The sequence below is a fragment of the Caretta caretta genome, chromosome 3, assembly GCF_965140235.1.
Source record: "Caretta caretta isolate rCarCar2 chromosome 3, rCarCar1.hap1, whole genome shotgun sequence".
Classification (NCBI taxonomy): Eukaryota; Metazoa; Chordata; order Testudines; family Cheloniidae; genus Caretta; species Caretta caretta.
The window spans coordinates 38,234,886-38,255,214 of NC_134208.1; the positions used below are offsets into that span (position 1 = coordinate 38,234,886).

Genomic DNA, 20,329 nt, shown 5'->3' on the forward strand with positions numbered 1-20,329 from the left:
AAACAGTCAAATTACTACAGTCCCGCAGCTCTCACAGAAATGGAGTGGCAAATTGGGGCAACCATCACATAATTGCAAAGCCCATGATTCTATTGTTTGAAATAGAGTTTGTATTGCTTGGGCAATAAGAAATATACTCTATTTACAAAGGTTTCAGAGTAATAGCCGTGTTAGTCTGTATTCGCAAAAAGAAAAGGAGTACTTGTGGCACCTTAGAGACTAACCAATTTATTTGAGCATAAGCTGAGCTGTAGCTCACGAAAGCTTATCTCAAATAAATTGGTTAGTCTCTAAGGTGCCACAAGTACTCCTTTTCTATTTACAAAATAAACCAGTGCTGATGCAAAGAAAAGTTTCATATGGGCATAATTATTATTTTAATATTTTTGAAGAACTTTCAAAACAGACAGCTTTAGATACAGCCTCCCACCACATTTCCCAGATTAATGGGGACAGCTTAATCATGTCCACAATTAAAGAAGGGGTGCAGGAGATGGCAGAAATCAAGAATAAAAGCAAAGACAAATTATACAATTTATACCATAATTTGGAAAAGAGATTCACGTGTATGGATCCTTATTGCCCTTTATAGAAATAATTAGATTCTATATGGACATTAGCGGCTACCTGGTCTGAACTCTTTGAAAGACAGGGGCCTTTAATTGTGAATTCACTGAGAGCAAGAATCTTTATCTCTTTATTTGGCTGCAAAGTAAACCTATTGTACGTTTTATTAATATAGTGCCATAAGTAAAAGTAGTAGTAATGTTTATGATTACATAATTCATGTAAGAGTTGTACTACAATAGAAGGTATTAACAACACTTAAAAGTGCCACACAGTCATCTGCACGTAAACTGCACAAAAGCTTGCCTTTATATAAAGAAAAGCACAAATCTATATTAATCTATATTACTAAAAAGTAATCAGTAATCTCAGAAAAAAGAAGAATGGAACCTGGAAATCCTTGTTATTAAATCAAAGCTTCTAAAAAATTGCAGAAAACTAAAGACACCTAGAAAGAGAAAAGATGGGGAGAAAACCCTGACACTTTTTTCTTTTTGGATCAAATTCACCATTTTGGACAAATTCTATTCATATCAATAATAATTTGTTTATAGCACCAGGAGTGCATATGGTGGTTTCCAGAGCATGTAAAGATATGGACCCTGCAACAAAACTTACAATTAAATATTTCCATCAGGTTTCCCTTTACTTTGTAATTATTTCTTCGTTCTAAAGATATTGTACCCAAATAATTAACTGGCTCTCCTAAAATATCTGCACATCATAACCAGATGTATTTCATTCCTTCTAAAGTAATTTAGGTGGGTAAAGATCAGTCACTGCCACATAACATGTGAAATCTATATTTTTCAGTTCTCCACTTCAAAATCCTTTAATTGCATCTGTCTAGAAAGATCCACAAACATATGAACTTTTTTCCAAATATTTTTTTTAAAAATGGGGTTTTGCCCCAAAAAAGCAAAAGAAAGAAATCACATTACTATTGCTTTTCCCAAGAACTCTTCCCTCTTTTAGACATACATAGTAAAACACTTTGCTCCTAATAGGACATAGCTTTTCAACCCATGAGGGTGATTTATGTTTTTTTCCAAAAGGCACCAATAATGAACCCTATAGTTTTTAGAGTAACAGCCGTGTTAGTCTGTCTTTGCAAAAAGAAAAGGAGTACTTGTGGCACCTTAGAGACTAACCAATTTATTTGAGCATGAGCTTTCGTCAGCTACAGCTCACTTTGCATCCGATGAAGTGAGCTGTAGCTTACGAAAGCTCATGCTCAAATAAATTGGTTAGTCTCTAAGGTGCCACAAGTACTCCTTTTCTTTGAACCCTATAGTCTTATTCCAGAAGGTGTTCAGATATACTACTACTGAGCACTGTATTAATATCTAGATAGCTAGTCAGCAATAGCTCTTTCCTTCTTCTATACCAAAGTTTTCCTCTGTGTGTGATATTCCATCATTTCCAGGAAAGGCCACCTTTTCCTTAACAAGTTTTAATACCATCCATTTCAAGTTTTGCAATATTATATTTCACTGTCAATTTATGAACATTCTCCTCCTCTTCCCACTTACTATACTTATCCATGAGGTAGTTTCGATTTCCCTCAAAATTCTTTATGCAATCTCATATAATCCAATTGCGTGTCTAACACATCTTCACTCTGATATTTATGAGCTGGTATTAAAACACATATTTGCGTTGGAGCAATGTAGACTCTGATTTTAGTGTCTCTCATATGTAATCATTTTTATTTGGAATGTGTGTGTGTTTGAATTAATTTGTTGATTTGGCCTTGAGCTCCCATTCACTCTGGCTATCAAGAGCTCCAACAACCTGAATAATAAGTACAATACATTTGGTATGTCATGAATGGAAAATTAGTGTGTAAAAGAGAGGCCATGGAGGACATGGAACACTAGTGATATGTTTTTTCCCCTCTTTGTGAAGGCTGTTGAGGATGGTGTAGGCTTCAGATAGATATATGTAAAAGGCAGTCCTTTTGTTTATACTGTAGTTCTTACTTAATTAGAGTACTGGATGAACACCTATAATTATATTTTAACCATTTGAAGTCATAACAGTAAGCCTGTTGTTCTTCTTAGAAAATGGGCTGCTGCATGTGGTAACAAGGAACTTCTTTTTGACACCCACACTGAACTCTCAGTTGAGTGAGTTACAGTAATCTAATCCGGAAGTTACAAACAGAACAATCGCAGTTGCGAGGCTGTCATCTGAGAGGAGTCTGCTCGTCAGTTGAAGGAGGGAGACATGTATTTCTTGTTGCTGTTGATATTTGAGTGTTTAAGAGCAGTAATGAGTCCAATAAGACCTAGACATTTCTCACTATCTTGCTAATCAGATGTTGGTGAAATTAATGGCACTGGATTTTTCCACTCTTCCTACTTGCAATCTTGATGAATGGAGTGCAACTAGAGACAGCTCTTTTCAATCCAGATGCTCTCTTGAGACACCTGGGGCTATGTCTACACTGCAGTTAAAACCCATGTCTGGCCTGTGCCAGCTGATTCAGTCTCATGGGGTTCAGGCTAAGGGGCTGTTTAACAGTGGTAGATGTTCAGACTCAGGCTGGAGCCTGAGGTCTGGGACCCTGCTGCCAAACAGGTGAGGCACAAATCACAAAATCCTTGTCCAATGTATATTTTAATAGCTATTAAAAGCTTATTAGAAGCAGCAGGAAGAACTGGGAGGTGGAACCACCTCTAACAGCTTCTTGTGTATACCCATGGGGCCTCTCCCAAGGCCAGGTGACCAGGGAGGTGCAGGGCACAGGCCCCATTCCCAGCTCCACAAGGCTCCTGCAGATCATGTCATCTTAACTGCTACAATTCTGCCAAGGCCTCACCAAGCAGTGGTTACCACAGAAATGCACTTATAAAGTGACTCCTGGGAGTGGTAAATTGCTCTGGTAATAAGGCAGCTTATTCAGGCACTGTTAGCCAAGATTTGAGCCTCACACAGCACTACACTTTGAACATTCTGGCATTGCGTTTCACTGCTGCAGAGAGTGAGTTGTGACATTTAAATCAATCACAAGTTGTCCTTAAATCTGTATATATTTATCAATGAAATAAAAAAATATGCAAAATGTATTTTATAGCTTGTGGATATTTTTGGTTATGCTGTGCTTCACGTTGCTGGGCTGATTAGCTGCCATAGTGCAAGGGCTTTTCAGTAGTACAGAAATCACTGTATGATATCACTCTTTCTCAAATTAATTTACTTGCTTCAAGTAGTAGCCCATCTAAATACTCTTCTCAGAGCTATATTTCCAGCTAGGCTGTCAATTTCATTATTATTAACACCTGGGATACACAAATTCTTATTCACATTGAGCACATCTGAATGTTCATTCAGAAGACTTACTTGAGATCAGTCTGCCTTTCTCTATCGTTCTTTCGCCTCACAGCTCCCTGCATGATAACTGGTAGAACTGGCAGGTCAGATTTCTGATTAAAATATATATATATATATATTTTTTTCTAGTTTGTACCCTAAAGAATACTACTAGGGATGGCCCTTTTTTGTATCTCCTACAAACAGAAAAGATATCTCAGAGAAAGGAAATTACCCTTCCTCCAGGTCAACAATGACAGTTGAGTCTGGATAGGTTCTGTCAGCCTCATTAGTATTAAATCCTTGATTAAATATAATCCTGGTAACTGAAAGTATTGACACACTGGGAGAGGTGATTTGTTTTTAATCTTATGTGCAGGACCTTTCTATCATGTAGAGATTTTATGTCTCCCAAAGATAATATGGTGTGTAGGACACCTGGATTTCCAGTTTCTCATGTTCTTTGTATGCAATTTTTACTTGTATACTGAAGCTGGACATGATTTTTAGGAAGGAAAATGTAGCTATTAGAGGTACCCCTGCGCATTTGTATCCATCAATATACTGTAAGAAAGAACCCTAATTGGATCAGCAACTCATATCTTGTAATAATCATTAATGTCATTTTCTGTGGTGTTGACATACAATAATTCAAAATGGATGGAGTTCACAGCCAAAATAACTAGTTTGTACACTTATCCATATGCTTGTGGGACTGACTGAAGAGTCTAATCTTCAGCCCCAAGCTGCAGTAGGCAGTGCATATGTATGGCTCCTCCCACACTTTGTTTACTAGGTAAGTGGTTCTACACTGTTTGCTGGCCAATTGGCCATTACCCTGCCATTTCCTTGGCCCACCCATGGTGTATCCCCTCATCAGTCCCAAACAGGTAACTACAGCAGCTCTGCTCCACAGTAGGCAGAGGCATGTATTCCCACTGTGTGAACAGTGTAGCACTAACCCCTGTTCAATGCTACTCACTGCCTTCCTCGGACATACAGTTGCAGGATTTCTTTCAACATACGTCTTTTAGGGACAGATTTTCAATCTTGAGTTCAATAGGTACCCCCCAAAAAACATGCATGCACCGAGTGTTCCCACAAAGCCCAGTGTTTGTGCATGAAAGTTATAAAAATTACCTACATTGTTACAAATTTGTGTGTCTAATTATTTAATTTAAACATACAAATGCAATTTTTGAGTGAACCTGTTGTGTCCACGATGGCCCTAAATGACTTTCTTTTATTGAAAACTTCAATTTAGGATGATTGCTCTAATCATAAAATAATGGTATTCTCCTTATTCCTAGTTGCCTACTTTTTAGTGTATTATTGTTTATTTTCTTGCCATGCTTGTACTGTGCATTTTTAAGAGTGAAGTCCATCTTAGTGCCCTCTATGCTGGGATAAATTCCATCCTTAGTATAGGGCTTAATTGGTACATAAGGTGTTGTTTAGGTTATTTGGACTGGGTGATTGTCAGTGTAATGCTTTAATTATTGTGTTTTATTATACTGATTCATATATTTATTCAGCATTGTTGACGGTTGCCTATTTGCATCTAGGCAGGTTTAGTCATAGCATATGGCGATGATTTACATTTCTGGAAAAAGATTCTAGTTGGCTTATATTTGTTTATTCCATGTTATTAAGCGATGCAGAAATTTTCTCATGTCAAATATTTTTCCCCACAAAGGAATGTTAAAGGCAGTGTTTATAATCAGGATGTGCTACTGTCAAAAAAAATTTCTAAAGTGAGCATTTATCAGATAAAATGTTAACTACCATTCCCCAAGAACTTTGTAAGACTACAGATTTTTTGAAATCAGAATCAGAGACAACTGTCCATAAACAGCCATTCAACATTTGCTGAAAGACCAACATACCGTAATGCTGATGTAATGATCCATAAATATACTTAATTCTGAGTTACAGTGAACTTCATTTTCAAAAAAGATTATCATATGCATAACACCAGAAACCTATTTAAGTATAGAGATATATATTTTACCTGCTTGGTCTTTAAATATTTTTGATATGACGACGGGCACTTTGTGCTCAGCACCACCCTGTAAAAGATGTGCATAAATAATGAAATCGCATTTGAGACCACCATGCACTAAACATACTGAAGTTTAAAAAGAGAAATGAAATCAAAACATTATCCATACCTTTATACTTAAGCCCAAGCCACCAACTGGTTGTCTATGAAGTGTAACAGTTCTGTGCTTTAAAAAAGGGTAGAAAAAATAAATTTAGGTGAAAATACAATGCCTGGACATGCATTTAAAATGTATGCTACTTAAACAGTTTTATTTACCTATTATATTAATTTTGAAAATTTTCCCTTATATCAGAGGATGATGTTCACTCCATCCAGAGGGCTGATGCAAGAGTATGAACATGACATAAGTCCACTTAATAACTCAACATAGAGCTTTATTTATAGAGAGAGCTTTGAACAGATCTTTGTACTGGTGTGAATTTCACTTATAAATTTTATTATGAAGGTGGAAGCAGACCCAGAGAAGGGGGCCCAGGGTGAGTTTAATTATAAGACAGGAACAAAGAAGATTAGAGCTGTGTGAGCTCTGGAATTTTGGTTGAAGCACAAAGGGACATATGAATCTTTAGCACATCTGGCATGTAAATCTTTCTCAACGCTGGCTAGAACAGTGCCAGGCAAACACCTGTTCTTGTTTACAATATCACCTGACAGTGAGAAGCAGGCAGCATTATCTCCTGCCAATGTAAACAAACTTCAAGAGGACCAGTCGACCAGTCAGAGAACACTTCAACCTCCCTGAGATTTTTTAGCTTCGCCTATCATTTAGGAAGCGGTAATGTTGGCTACTAGTGAAAATAGCAGCAGCAGAGGAGTACGGACAGATTTAACTGCTAAAGTCTGTGACACAGTCAATCTGGTCGATTCATATCACCTGCAGTTTTGTGACAGAATACACTGCAGTTTATTCTGAGGCTCTGTTTAACTTTGCCTCAGGCTTGTTTCGCTCCAGAATGGTGGAACATTTTATTTAGAATTGTGTTTTCATATATGAATACTTAACTGGGATTAAGAATAGGCCAAGAAAGTTTGTGATGTTTTAAATTTTGTACTGTTATATTTAGCCACCAGAGTTTATAAACAGAGCTAAACATTTTCTCCAAATTTATACTCCTAGTGAGAGGCCCAGATTGTGTTGCTGCAGCCATTCAGCTAGGATTATGACTTTTTTAATGCTAGAGAATATTGGGATTTACAAGAGGAAAAGCTAGATAATTATTGTTATTAAAGATTTATATTGTAGTAGTGTCTAGAGACTTCAACGTACTTGGCCATATGGCAAATGACAGTCCCTTCCCTCCAGTCAGGCAGGAAATAAGGCATAAAATTTTAATAGTAGAGTAATTAACCACTGGAACAATTTACAAGGGTCACAGTGGTTTCTCCATCACTAACAATTTTTAAATTAAAACTGGCTGTTTCGCTAAACTATATACTTGAGGAAATATTTTTGGGAAGTTCTATGGCCTGTGCTATACGGGGGTCAGACTAGATGATGACAATGGTCCCGCCTGACCTTAGAATCTATTAATCAGTGAGTTTGTAATCTAAACATGAGAAAAACAAAGGGGCGATGGGGAGTCCAACTGTACATAAATCCAAGGTAGAGATGGCAGGTTCCATCCAGACCACAGTTTACTTCTAATATTGTTGGAGTTACAAAAGGTCCTAGATACTGCCTCTCTAATACTAGGCCTACTCACTAGAGCTCATCGTGCATAGGATGTGTGTGTATATGTCTGAATATTGTCTGTGTGTTTCTTCTTTGGTTTCTTCTGTTGCTTTGCACCAATAAATTACCCTACACTTAAGGAATTGACAAATTTATACCCTCCAAACTTGAATTTCACATGTGCAGGCAGCTGCAGAGACAGAAATAGGCACTCTTCTCCGTTGTGAAGAAACTAGCAAAGGAAATGTTTTCTTCTCATAAAAGATGAATAAATCCAAGATTGTTTAATTTTTCTGGAGTCCTTTGGGAGTTTATGCCTTTTAATGTAAATTAACCTGCCTCAAAGAAAAATAAAATAAAAGAGTCCTCCACTGATACCTTGGCATTTTATGCATTGTGGCAGTAATTCCCAGAGATTGATTATTTCCACAGATTTTATAGTCAATTCCCTGTTCTTTTGACGTTCTGCACAAGTATGTCCCTGTTCTGCTCCATTTAATCCCTTAACACTTATCCCTAGGCAATCTCATCTACTGTCTTGGCTTCAACTAGTACAATAACTTTCAAGTCAATATTTCTGCTTTGACCTTTTCCCCTTCTGTGCAGCTCCGCATCTCTGTCATCTTCCTAGATATCTAAACTCAGCATGATTAAAACTAAATTTATCCATTTCCCACTTTCTGCCACTTGCATCAACTCTTCCTTTGCCATCTATCAGAACTCCATTCTCTCTCCTGGGATAGCACTTGAAAGCTAGTGCTGGGAGAAGCATACCCCATTCTGTCACAGAGGCAATGTATGTCTGAATCAAATTATTGACTCTATCTTGTTCAATGTGTGGAAATGTAGGACTCTGGTTGCACTAGCCTGAATCATACCCAAAGACAACCCACTATATTGCATTCCAAACAGCCATCCTGTCCAGGACAGACTTTGGACATCTCACTGAAGAACTAACCCTAATGGCCATCAAAACTTCAATCAGGGTCCAACTGCTTTGATTCTCTCTCAACTGCTGGTACACTGCCATGAAACAATGAGTTTTCTGCACAGATGCCTTGCAGGGAGGTAGGGGTAAGCATAAGTGGTGGGTCTGCAGCATCTTAGTCTGGGTTTATGGGACAGAGATGTGGCCCTATTTAAAAGCATGGTCCTGCTCTGTGCAGAAAGGCCAGCTATCATCACACATAAGAAGGATTTTCAGGAGAAGTCTGCCTAGCCTGAAATGATGACAAACCATGGACTTACAGAAGGAATGAGATAAGACTAGGGGAGAGTGTGTCTTTGGACTTTTTTGTTTTGTTCAAAGATCTATAGCTCTTGAAAAAAGAAAAGAAGTACTTGTGGCACCTTAGAGACTAACAAATTTATTTGAGTATAAGCTTTCGTGAGCTAATGCATCCAATTAAGTGAGCTGTAGCTCATGAAAGCTTATGCTCAAATAAATTTGTTAGTCTCTAAGGTGCCACAAGTACTCCTTTTCTTTTTGCGAATACAGACTAACACGGCTGCTACTCTGAAACCTATAGCTCTTGAGTATTTTTAAAGTACAGTAACTGTGGTTGAGAAATTCCTTTGCTAAATCTGTGTTCCTTGCTTCCCTGCCATGTTGTCACAGAAGGAATTAATCTAGAAGCCCAAAAGTGCTCACATGTCATGTGGTGTACATATAAGGGGATGGGGTGTGCTCAGAAAATCTCAGACACTGATATTGGGGTCTAGGATGGCTGGATGGTGGCATCCCATGTCCCAAGAAGTCTGACCCTGGAAGTGTGCTCTAGGGTTACAGTGCTGGAAACTGTGACTAGACTATACCTGGACGCAGTTAGTTTGGATGCACAAGGGGACCCAGTAAGCAGTTCCACTTACAATAGATTGGTGACAATCTAGATGGATACTGGACCAGGTTGTAACAGTCCCTCTAACAAAGTGTAAGTATTATGTCCCTCTTCAGCCTACTGGATGAACTGTTTCGAGCCATTCCCACTTGTGTGATACACTCATGTACTCTCTCCTCCGAGTCTCAAAGTAAAAAATGAGCCCTAAGCTATTTTATTTAGGGAAAAAAACACATAAGTGAGTCTTTGCTGTGTTCCTGTTCTAGACTGTAATCATTAAGCTTCAGAGACCTTGTGACAAAATCAAAGGTGATTCTGCATGTAGAGAGAACCTATGCTGGTGTAATTACAACTGTTTTCTGGCTTCCTCAATATGTATGTGACACGGAATTAGATTCATACACTTAATTAAACTCCTTTAGAGTCACACTATTGCCAACATGTACTTTACCTTACATCACCTTTAAATTTGGCCCACTGAGTCTGAGTGTAAGGGAATCTAAATTGGTAAAAACACACATGCTGGGGGATAACAGGAAGTAACAGGAAGGGGTAACATAGCATAAATTAAAACAGGCCACACCATTTGGTAACGGAATCTAACTCTACACATCACCTCTTAAATTAGCTTGTTGTTTTTTTATCTGCTTGCAAAGTTTTGTGTGGAAACCAATGGCACCATATAAATAATAAATGTCTTCATCTCAGAACAGTACCTTGGGAAATCGGATTAGAGGATGGAATTAGTACTAAACTTCAATAATCTTGTATTCCTTCTACTTATGGTACACCAAGTTTCAAGTCCTTCCTAAAACTCGAATCTTTTACTAATTATTTTCCAATAGACTTGAAATTCTCTTCTGTAATACCAGTTTCTATGAAATCTCACCTAGATGAGAAAGAATTTACAAAATTATCACCCCATCTTATCTAGCCTTCCCTGCAAAGGCTCTAGAAATGGTGGTGATGACTCAGATGCTGAAACAATTAAGTGAGAATGAAATATTTGATAAATTCGAGTCAAGATTTCAGCTTTTACACAGCATCGAGGCTTTCCTTCTGAGGATTTCTAGTATGGTTTATAGAACTGTAGGGTCAAATATCCATGCTTTAAATTATTAGATTTATCTGTAGCTCTTGATACAGATTAGGTAGTAGGTCATTCTCGAAAGATAGGATGACGTTAAGTTAGCTTGACAGAAGAGTTTACCTCTGGAAAAGTCTTTTATATCTTCATATCTACCAATATGAAGTGATATAAATGCAGCTTAACTGACAGAGTCAGCAGCCAATAAAATTACTACATTTTTAGCATTACCCACTTTCTCTCTACCAGCATTCAAGATATATACTTTCTCTTTCCTAGGAAAGCTTTTCTATATTCCTACCTATTTCCATCATTGCCCCATCACCATAGTGTCAGCAGTCCACAGCATTGAAGAAAAACCTTTTAGTTATTAAGTACATTCTATGTGAAGCTTAATAATGAACAACACACATTAATGAACAAACAGACATTGCCTATTTTCTATGTAAGACAGTCCGCACTGAGGGATGTAAGATGGGGAAAAGATTTGTGTGTGTGCCACACTTAAATTGTATTATCAGTCCACCAGTATGGATTCATTATTTCCAAACAGCACTGTAAAATGATCTACAAGGTAACTATTTTCTCCTCAGAAACCATCTCTACTGCAACTCCTAAAAAGAAATAAGCCAATTGGCTTGGAGGAAGGGTGTACAGAATATATTTTATAGATATAGACATATGTATGAACACATCTCTTTCCCCCTCATATATTTGTCTCCTTAAATTGTAAGCTCACAAGACAGGGACGTGTCTTCATATATGATTTGGGGAAGAATTATGCTGAGAGATGCAGTTAATAGTAGTATTATTGTGATGAATATTTCCTTAGTCAGATATTACTGGACGGCAGTTAATGAGTATTTTATTATCTTGTGTGTCATAGAAAGCAACCAGAAAGCAAGAAAGAGCCAACAGAAATCCAGAGAAACTGTCTTGAGTATGCTTCAGAGTAGCAGCCATGTTAGTTTGTATTTGCAAAAAGAAAAGGAGTACTAGTGGCACCTTAGAGACTAACCAATTTATTTGTGCATAAGCTTTCATGAGCTACAGCTCACTTCATCGGATGTGTGGGAACACAGACATTGCTCCTTGGGGCAGAGGACTGGCTCGAAAGACCGGCTTGGAGACTGAGAGCAAGGAAACTGCCTCCAGTTGATTATTCCTCCTGTGTTCAGGGAAACAGGATTTTGTGTGCATTCTTTGTAAATAGCCAGGATTGCACCAAAGAAATATCTGACTCATTTAATCAATGTTCCTCCTAACAGAAACAGTGCACAAGGCCCCCAGTATTGACTAATAACTTGGGCCAAGGAGCAACAATGTAGTGCTGGTTTCTTATTCCCAGCTGCTTCTACAGATGCACAAGCTCTTCATAAGAAAGAACAGCCTGGAGACCTGTAAAAAGAAGCTGGAAATAAAAAGGAAACCGCTTACCTCGATCTACTACAGACTATATAGGAACAGGAAGAGAGGAAACAAGAGCCAACCTTAAGGACTGGAGATACCAATGAGACTGGCGCTGTCAGACACCATCTGAAGAAATATTAAAGGGAGAAGGGAGGGGAGTAAATAAAACAGTAAGAAAATGTTTGAAGGGAAGGAGGAGGAGAAGTAGACCAAGCAGCAGTGGAATGTTATGCCAGAGGAAAACAGCACTATATAGATGAGAGGAGGAAATAACCTAAAGAACAAAATAAGTTAGTTTGATTAACCTTTTTTTTAAAAAGGACAAAACACTTATATAGTGATAAATACTGGCCAAATGATACATTTTGTGTCCATGATTGCTGTAGTTACTACAGAGAGATTATGAGATCAAGACTGAGTTGGGAGCTGAACCATGAGACAACCTCTCTAGGTATATGTGGTCCTCCCTATGACCAAATTTAACTATTTAGCTTGAGGTGATATTGTTTACATACATATGTATCTACATACTGTGATAATTGCTCACTCCATAGAATATAAATGCAGCACTCTAAGATGTACCACATTTTCAAGATCGTTCTACATTTCAGCTGAATTGGGCTGCCTATTCTACCAAGTCCTTGGCAAAGTTCCATTGATGGGGCAGAGAGACTTCAAAGTCAAATTCTCTGTGGCTGAGGGGAAAATACACAGTTGGGAAGCCATATGTTCTGTTCTTTATATTTATAAGAGAAAACGCAGCAATGGCCAAAATGTTAAATGCCTTTTTTGTTTCAGTTTTCACCAGACAAATAACATAGTGAACATCAGCATAAATGGGGAAGGATCTGAGGCTAAAATAGGGAAAGAAAAAGTTAAGAGTTACTTAGACAAGTTAGATGTCTTCAAATTGGCAGGTCCTGATGGAATGCATCATAGACTACTTAAGGAACTGGCTGAAGAGATCTCTGGGCCATCATTAGCAATTGTCCTTGAGAACTCATGGAGGATAGGGGACAGGAAAAGGACAAATATAGTATCTTGCTATAAAAAGGGGAATAAGGACAACCCATGGAATTATAGACCAGTCAGCTTAACTTTGGTATCCTGAAAGATAAAGGAGCAAATGATCAATAATTAATTTGCAAGCCCCTGGAAGATAATAAGTTGATAAGTAACAGTAAATATGGATTTGTCAAAAACAAATCATGTCAAACCAACCTAATATACTTCTTTGACAGGGTAACTAGCTTTATAGATGGAGGGAAGAAGTAGATATTATATATCTCAACTTTAGAAAGGTTTTTGATACTGTCTCACGTGACCCTCTCATAAGCAAACTTGGGAAATATAGCCTAGATGAAACTACTATAAGGTGGGTGCATAACTGGTTGGAAAACTGTACTCAGAGAGTAATTATCAATGGTTCACAGTCAAGCTGGGAGGGCATATTGCTTGGGTTCCTTCAGGGATCTGTTCTAGGTCTGGTTCTAGTTAATATCTTCATAAATGATTTGGATAATGGCATAGGGAGTATGGAGTTTGTGGACAATACCAGGCTGGGAGGGGTTGCAAGAACTTCTGAGAACAGGATTAGCATTCAATATGATCTTGACAAACTGGAGAAATGTTCTGAAATAAATAAGGTGACATTCAATAAAGACAAGTGCAAAGTACTGCACTGAGGAAGGAATAATCAATTTCACAAATGCAAAATGGGAAATGATTGTCTTGGAACGAGTACTGCAGAAAAGACGCTGCAGTTATAGTGGATTACAAACTAAATATAACAATGGGATACAGTTGGGAAAAAAGTGAACATAATTCTGGGGATGTATTAGCAAGTTGTAAGCAAAATACTAGAAGTAATTCTTCCACTCTCCTCAACTAGAGGCCTCAACTAGAGTGCTGTGTCCAGTTCTGGGCACCACATTTTGGGAAAGATGTGGACAAATTAGAGAAAGTCTAAAGAACAGCAACAAAAATTATTAAAGTTCTAGATAACATGACCTACAAGGAAAGATTGATTAAAAATGGGTTTGTTTAATCTGTAGAAGAGAAGATTAAGGAGGGACATAATAGTTTTCAAGTAAGTAAAAGTTGTAATAAAGACGAGAGTGATAAATTGTGCTTCTGATCCACAGAGGACAGGACAAGAAGTAATGAGGTTAAATTGCACCAAGGGAGATTTAGGTTAGACATTAGGAAAAACTTACTAACTGTAAGGGTAGTTAAGCACTGGAACAAATTACCTAGGCAGGTTGTGGGATTTTTGTCATTAGAGGTTTTTAAGAATCAGTTAGACAGGGATGGTCTAGATAAGACTTAGTCCTGGCTCAGTACAGGGGACTGGATTAGATGATCTATTGAAGTACTTTCCAGTCTTCATTTCTAAGATTTCTATGTACCCGCCATAGCCCTTATTACTGAGCAAGAGCTCATAATATCCTACCTTAAGATGACAATGAAGTATTATTCCTCCATTTTATAGTTACATTAGATGAGAGATTGCACAAGATCATTTCAGGCAAAGCTGGGAATTGAATCAAGTCTCTAATATTCAAGTCTTATTCACTCAGCCACATTGATCAAAATTAACTTGCCAGATCTATGGATTTGCTTATCTTGTCTATAAGCACTGCTCTAACATTAGACAATACTCTTCCCCCACATCCAAGAACAGAACCCAGGAATACTGACCTTCAGCACTGGGCTAGTATCAAGCAAACTGTTTTGTAATCCACTGGAAAAAAAAAAGATTAAGTACTTCAAGTAGCTGGTCCGTTTTGTTGATCGAGTTTTAGAGGTCTGTTCTGGGCATCTAAAGTTTCAGGGTTTGTACTTTGCTAATGATCCTTATTGCTACACATGAATAAAAAATGTTTTTTTCCAGCTCTCTTTTAAAAACTGGTTCACACAGTGAGAAATCAACCTAAAACATGTTTTACAGTTAAAAACTATAATGATCTGTTAATCATGGCATGACACACACAAAAGCCACAGGTGTACCCCATTTGCATCATTTGTATAGAAGAACACAAGAATGGTCACATCAAAGGTCCATCCAGTCCAGTATCCTGTCTTCCGACAGTGGCCAATGCCAAGCGCCCCAGAGGGTATGAACAGAACAGGTAATCATCAAATGATCCATTCCCTGTCTCCCATTCCCAGCTTCTGGCTTGTAAATGTTTGGTTGCTTGTGTTACACATTGGCATGTAAAAAGGTGATGAAACATGATACAGACTGCAGTCCATTGGCATTCTCTATATGCTGCAACCATAATTGGACTGATCTTTTTGTTGTATGCATATGTTCTTCCTGTAACCTTTAAAGAATTGTGCATCAAGCCTTGCAACAGAATCTAAATTATATCATTGCAATTTACCAGTCTTGACAGACTTCCACAGTTCTGTGTAGAACAGAAGATCCGTTTCAGTTTTATTAAGGATTTATGTGCCCCTGAATGGTTTACTGCCTAGCTACTTTAATGGCGTGCTGCTTCCCAATTATCTGGTAGATACTTGTGCTTGTTCTCCGCTAGACTATTGACTATTCTTGATGTGCAAAATTCTTCGTTTGGAGCTCAGTACTGTCCATGTTATCTTCCTCCTCTATAAAAAGAAAAGGAGGACTTGTGGCATCTTAAAGACTAACAAAGTAATTTGAGCATAAGCTTTCATGAGCTACAGCTCACTCTATGGCATCCATTAGTCTTTTCTTATAAGCTACTGAAAGCTTTCCTATTTTGAACAACAAACTAAAGCCTAATCAGTCTGTTGTATTTCTTATTTATTCCATGGTCCAAACTTTACTTTTGTAAAATGATCTTAAAATGCCAGAAATAGGGTGGTATTATGTGAACAGGGTTTCCTACAGTATTATTTGATTGCTATTTCCTCAATATCTGGGTCAACTTTTCCAGGGCACGGAAAACAAATATCAGAGGGTTAAATACTCTATTTTCCTCTTACAAACACTGATGTCTAAGTTTCAGAAGGCAGAATCTTCCTTTAATCATCTGTTTTATATTTTCATATCCATGAAGGAATCTTTATTTACGTGTTCTTTTGAAATTCTTTGGAAAATAAAAGGAGTACTTGTGGCACCTTAGAGACTAACCAATTTATTTGAGCATGAGCTTTCGTGAGCTACAGCTCACTTCATCGGATGCGCATCCGATGAAGTGAGCTGTAGCTCGCGAAAGCTTATGCTCAAATAAATTGGTTAGTCTCTAAGGTGCCACAAGTACTCCTTTTCTTATTGTAAGGAGAGTGATCACTTTAGATAAGCTATTACCAGCAGGAGAGTGGGGTGGGAGGAGGTATTGTTTCATGGTCTCTGTGTATATAATGTCTTCTGCAGTTTCTACTGAATGCATCCAATGAAGTGAGCTGTAGCTCACGAAAGCTCATGCTCAAATAAATTGGTTAGTCGCTAAGGTGCCACAAGTACTCCTTTTCTTTTTGCAAAGACAGACTAACACGGCTGTTACTCTGAAACCTTTGGAAAAGAAACACTTCACTGGAGACATCAGAAGAGTCTTGGAATAGGCAAAGTGGTATCTGGGTATTTGTCTGGATCCTTACTTGGGCTACTAGGCCATTCATTCTTGTCCCTCCTGTGTGTGTGTACCCTCTAAAGCTTTGCTTAGGTACACTTGTCCCTCCCCTTATTGACAGCTGAGTGAGACACACCACACCTTCTGCTGGCTGTTGCTGTTTTTTTTAATCACCAGGGAAGTCAACTGATGAGTGAGACTAAGCCCCACCTGCCTGTCTTGTCATTTGTCTCACAGCTACAGCACCCCACTTCCACCGGGTAATGTTAGGACAAGCCTCCCTCCTGAAACTGGGCAGCTAGCTGATCTCTTAGCCAGGAATTGCATGTCCCCATCATGCTACCACCTTCCTAACCTTACTGCAGCTAGCCTTTCAGGGAGTGAACCCTCTTACAACTTCCAAGCCAAAAGCCTGTGTTTGATATCTCTTTGCCAGCCTTGTCCTGACTCCCAAGGTAAGTCAGAAACTGTTTTGCTGTGTGGGAAGGGCTGATTAGGGGTGAAAAGAAACTGGAAAGATTACTTGTTTTGAAATGGATGGCAGGCAGAGAGAGTGAGAATTGTGAGTAAGGGAGAAGTAAGAAGAGATAGATTTGCTGGGGGAAAGATATATACGAGATGTGATGAGAAGGAGTGGGGAGGAGCAAGCAGTTTCTGGACAAGAAATTAGGGCTGAAGACAAGTGGATGGAGGGAGAGAAGAGAATGCATGGGGAAAAAAAGAAAGGCCAAGCCATGCATTGAGGGGATGAGACATGTAGATAGGGAGGAAAATGTGGAGTGAAGGAATAGAAAGACATAGTAAATTAAGTTAAACAACTGACTAATCACACCTAAATAGTGTGTGGTACATAATAAGACATGTCTATACACACGTCCCTTATACTTGAAAGAGCAATTGGGAATTTAGGAAAGACATTTACCTGCTCCTAGTGCAATTCATGTCCTTCTCTGGATACTACTAACCATTCAGCCAGCAATGATTTATCCCTGGCTGATAATGGTACTTCTGAAGAACAATTGTGGGCATTTTCAATATACCAGATTTCACCTCTATTTTCAAAATGTTTTCCTAGGAATCTACATGCTCACAAAGGCTTTAATTCTTCCCCCTCTTCTCCACAACCCTCCACCACGACACATACACACACACATACTCCCCAAAACAATAAATTATTATTTTGTGGGCTGGTCAAAATATTCTAGATTTGCCAGTCTAGTCTGAGTCAGAAACAGAAATTCTTTAGAAAAAGGCATTAAATTTCAGTCAAATATAAATGGGCTCAACAGATCTTCATCTTCAGTATAATGCTAGGGCCCGTGGAAGCAATGCAAAACCACTTCATCTGATAGCTGTGGAAAATGGGCAAAGCCTAACAAGACTACTGCATTCTGAGTACATGTGGCTTAAGAAATGAGTCCAAGAACTATGTTTGGCTTCCCTGAATGTGGGAACAATGAATAGGAAGATAAGAGAAGTAGCTGAGATATCGAGGAGAGTGCACATACCTGTATACATGAGACAAAATGGAAGGGATCAAAATCCATGAACATTGGGGAGTATTAAAAGATGATGTGTCATGGTTTAGTAGTAAAGAGAAATGGAGTAGGAATAATTGTAGCAGAAACTTTACAAAATAAAGTAGTGGACATCCAAAGGAAGAGTACCTGCCTGACAAAAGGTTGGAGTAGTACTTAGCAGAGACCAACTATTTAATGTTATATATGGATATGTGCTGCAAGCTGGTTGTACAACAGATGAGGAGGAATTCCAGATACCTCTGGACCAAGTGAAATGTGAAGCACTACAATCTGAGTGCCTGATTTTCAGAATGGATCTCAATGGACATGACAACTGTCAAGGAAGCTGAGGCTTTGAATCCAGAAATGAAGCTGGTGCGGATATCAGATTTAGGCAGAGCAAATGGCTTGTTTGTTGCCAAGACATATTTGTAGAGAGAGAGGAGCACTTAATTACATATAAGAGTGGTGCTAGTAGGTCCCAGATTCACTACTTCCTGACAAGAAGAAGAAATTTAAAAAACACTAGAGACTGTAAAGTTACTCCAGAAGAGCAGATTGCGGAGCAACAGAGATTGCCTGTAATGGAATTTTTCAGAGTAGCAGCCGTGTTAGTCTGTATTCGCAAAAAGAAAAGGAGTACTTGTGGCACCTTAGAGACTAACAAATTTATTAAAACATAAGCTTTCGTGAGCTACAGCTCACTTCATCGGATGCATTCAGTGGAAAATACAGTGGGGAGATTTATATACACAGAGAACATGAAACAATGGGTGTTATCATACACACTGTAAGGAGAGTGATCACTTAAGATGAGCTAATACCAGCAGGAGAGCAGGGGGGAGGGGGAAAACCTTTTGTAGTGATAATCAAGGTAGGCCATTTCCAGTAGTTGACAAGAACATCTGAGGAACAGTGTGGGGGGGAGGGAGAGAGGGGCGAATAAACATGGGGAAATAGTTTTACTTTGTGTAATGACCCATCCACTCCCAGTCTCTATTCAAGCCTAAGTTAATTGTATCCAGTTTGCAAATTAATTCCAATTCAGCAGTCTCTCCTTGGAGTCTGTTTTTGAAGTCTTTTTGTTGAAGAATTGTCACTTTTAGGTCTCTAATCGAGTGACCAGAGAGATTGAAGTGTTCTCCGACTGGTTTTTGAATGTTATAATTCTTGACGTCTGATTTGTGTCCATTTATTCTTTTACGTAGAGACTGTCCAGTTTGACCAATCTACATGGCAGAGGGGCATTGCTGGCACATGATGGCATTTATCACATTGGTGGATGCGCAGGTAAACGAGCCTCTGATAGTGTGGCTGATGTGATTAGGCCCTATGATGGTGTCCCCTGAATAGATATGTGGACACAGCTGGCAACGGGCTTTGTTGCAAGGATAGGTTCCTGGGTTAGTGGTTTTGTTGTGTGGTTGCTGGTGAGTATTTGCTTCAGGTTGGGGGGCTGTCTGTAAGCAAGGACTGGCCTGTCTCCCAAGATCTGTGAGAGTGATGGGTCATCCTTCAGGATAGGTTGTAGATTCTTGATGATGCATTGGAGAGGTTTTAGTTGGGGGCTGAAGGTGATGGCTAGTGGCGTTCTGTTATTTTCTTTGTTGGGCCTGTCCTGTAGTAGGTGACTTCTGGGTACTCTTCTGGCTTTGTCAATCTGTTTCTTCACTTCAGCAGCTGGGTAGTGTAGTTGTAAGAACGCTTGATAGAGATCTTGTAGGTGTTTGTCTCTGTCTGAGGGGTTGGAGCAAATGCAGTTGTATCGTAGAGCTTGGCTATAGACAATGGATCGTGTGGTGTGATCTGGGTGAAAGCTGGAGGCATGTAGGTAGGAATAGTGGTCAGTACGTTTCCGGTATAGGGTGGTATTTATGTGACCATCGCTTATTAGTACCATAATAAGTACCATAGTGTCCAGGAAGTGGAACTCTTGTGTGGACTGGTCCAGGCTGAGGTTGATGGTGGGATGGAAATTGTTGAAATCATGGTGGAATTCCTCAAGGGCTTCTTTGCCATGGGTCCAGATGATGAAGATGTCATCAATTTAGCGCAAGTAGAGTAGGGGCATTAGGGGACGAGAGCTAAGGAAGTGTTGTTCGAAGTCAGCCATAAAAGTGTGGGCATACTGTGGGGCCATGCGGGTACCCATAGCAGTGACACTGATTTGAAGGTACACATTGTCCCCGAATGTGAAATAGTTATGGGTTAGGACAAAATCACAAAGTTCAGCCACCAGGTTTGCCGTGACATTTTCAGGGATACTGTTCCTGATGGATTGTAGTCCATCTTTGTG

At 38.9% G+C, this 20,329-nt stretch overlaps 1 protein-coding gene across 5 annotated transcripts in view; it reads right to left on the reverse strand.

The window, feature by feature from the left end:
• Positions 1–20,329, reverse strand: part of SNTG2 (syntrophin gamma 2) — a 487,892-nt gene that overhangs the window by 225,176 nt on the left and 242,387 nt on the right. For 4 of the 5 annotated variants that reach the window (XM_075126433.1, XM_048845382.2, XM_075126432.1 and 1 more), the window contains exons 3-4: positions 6,054–6,110; positions 5,894–5,951 (exon numbers count right to left, since the gene is read on the reverse strand). In XM_075126433.1, the coding sequence (XP_074982534.1) occupies positions 5,894–5,951; positions 6,054–6,110 (115 nt within the window). The remainder of the gene's footprint in view (positions 1–5,893; positions 5,952–6,053; positions 6,111–20,329) is intronic. The other variant, XM_075126434.1, reaches the window with a different exon arrangement.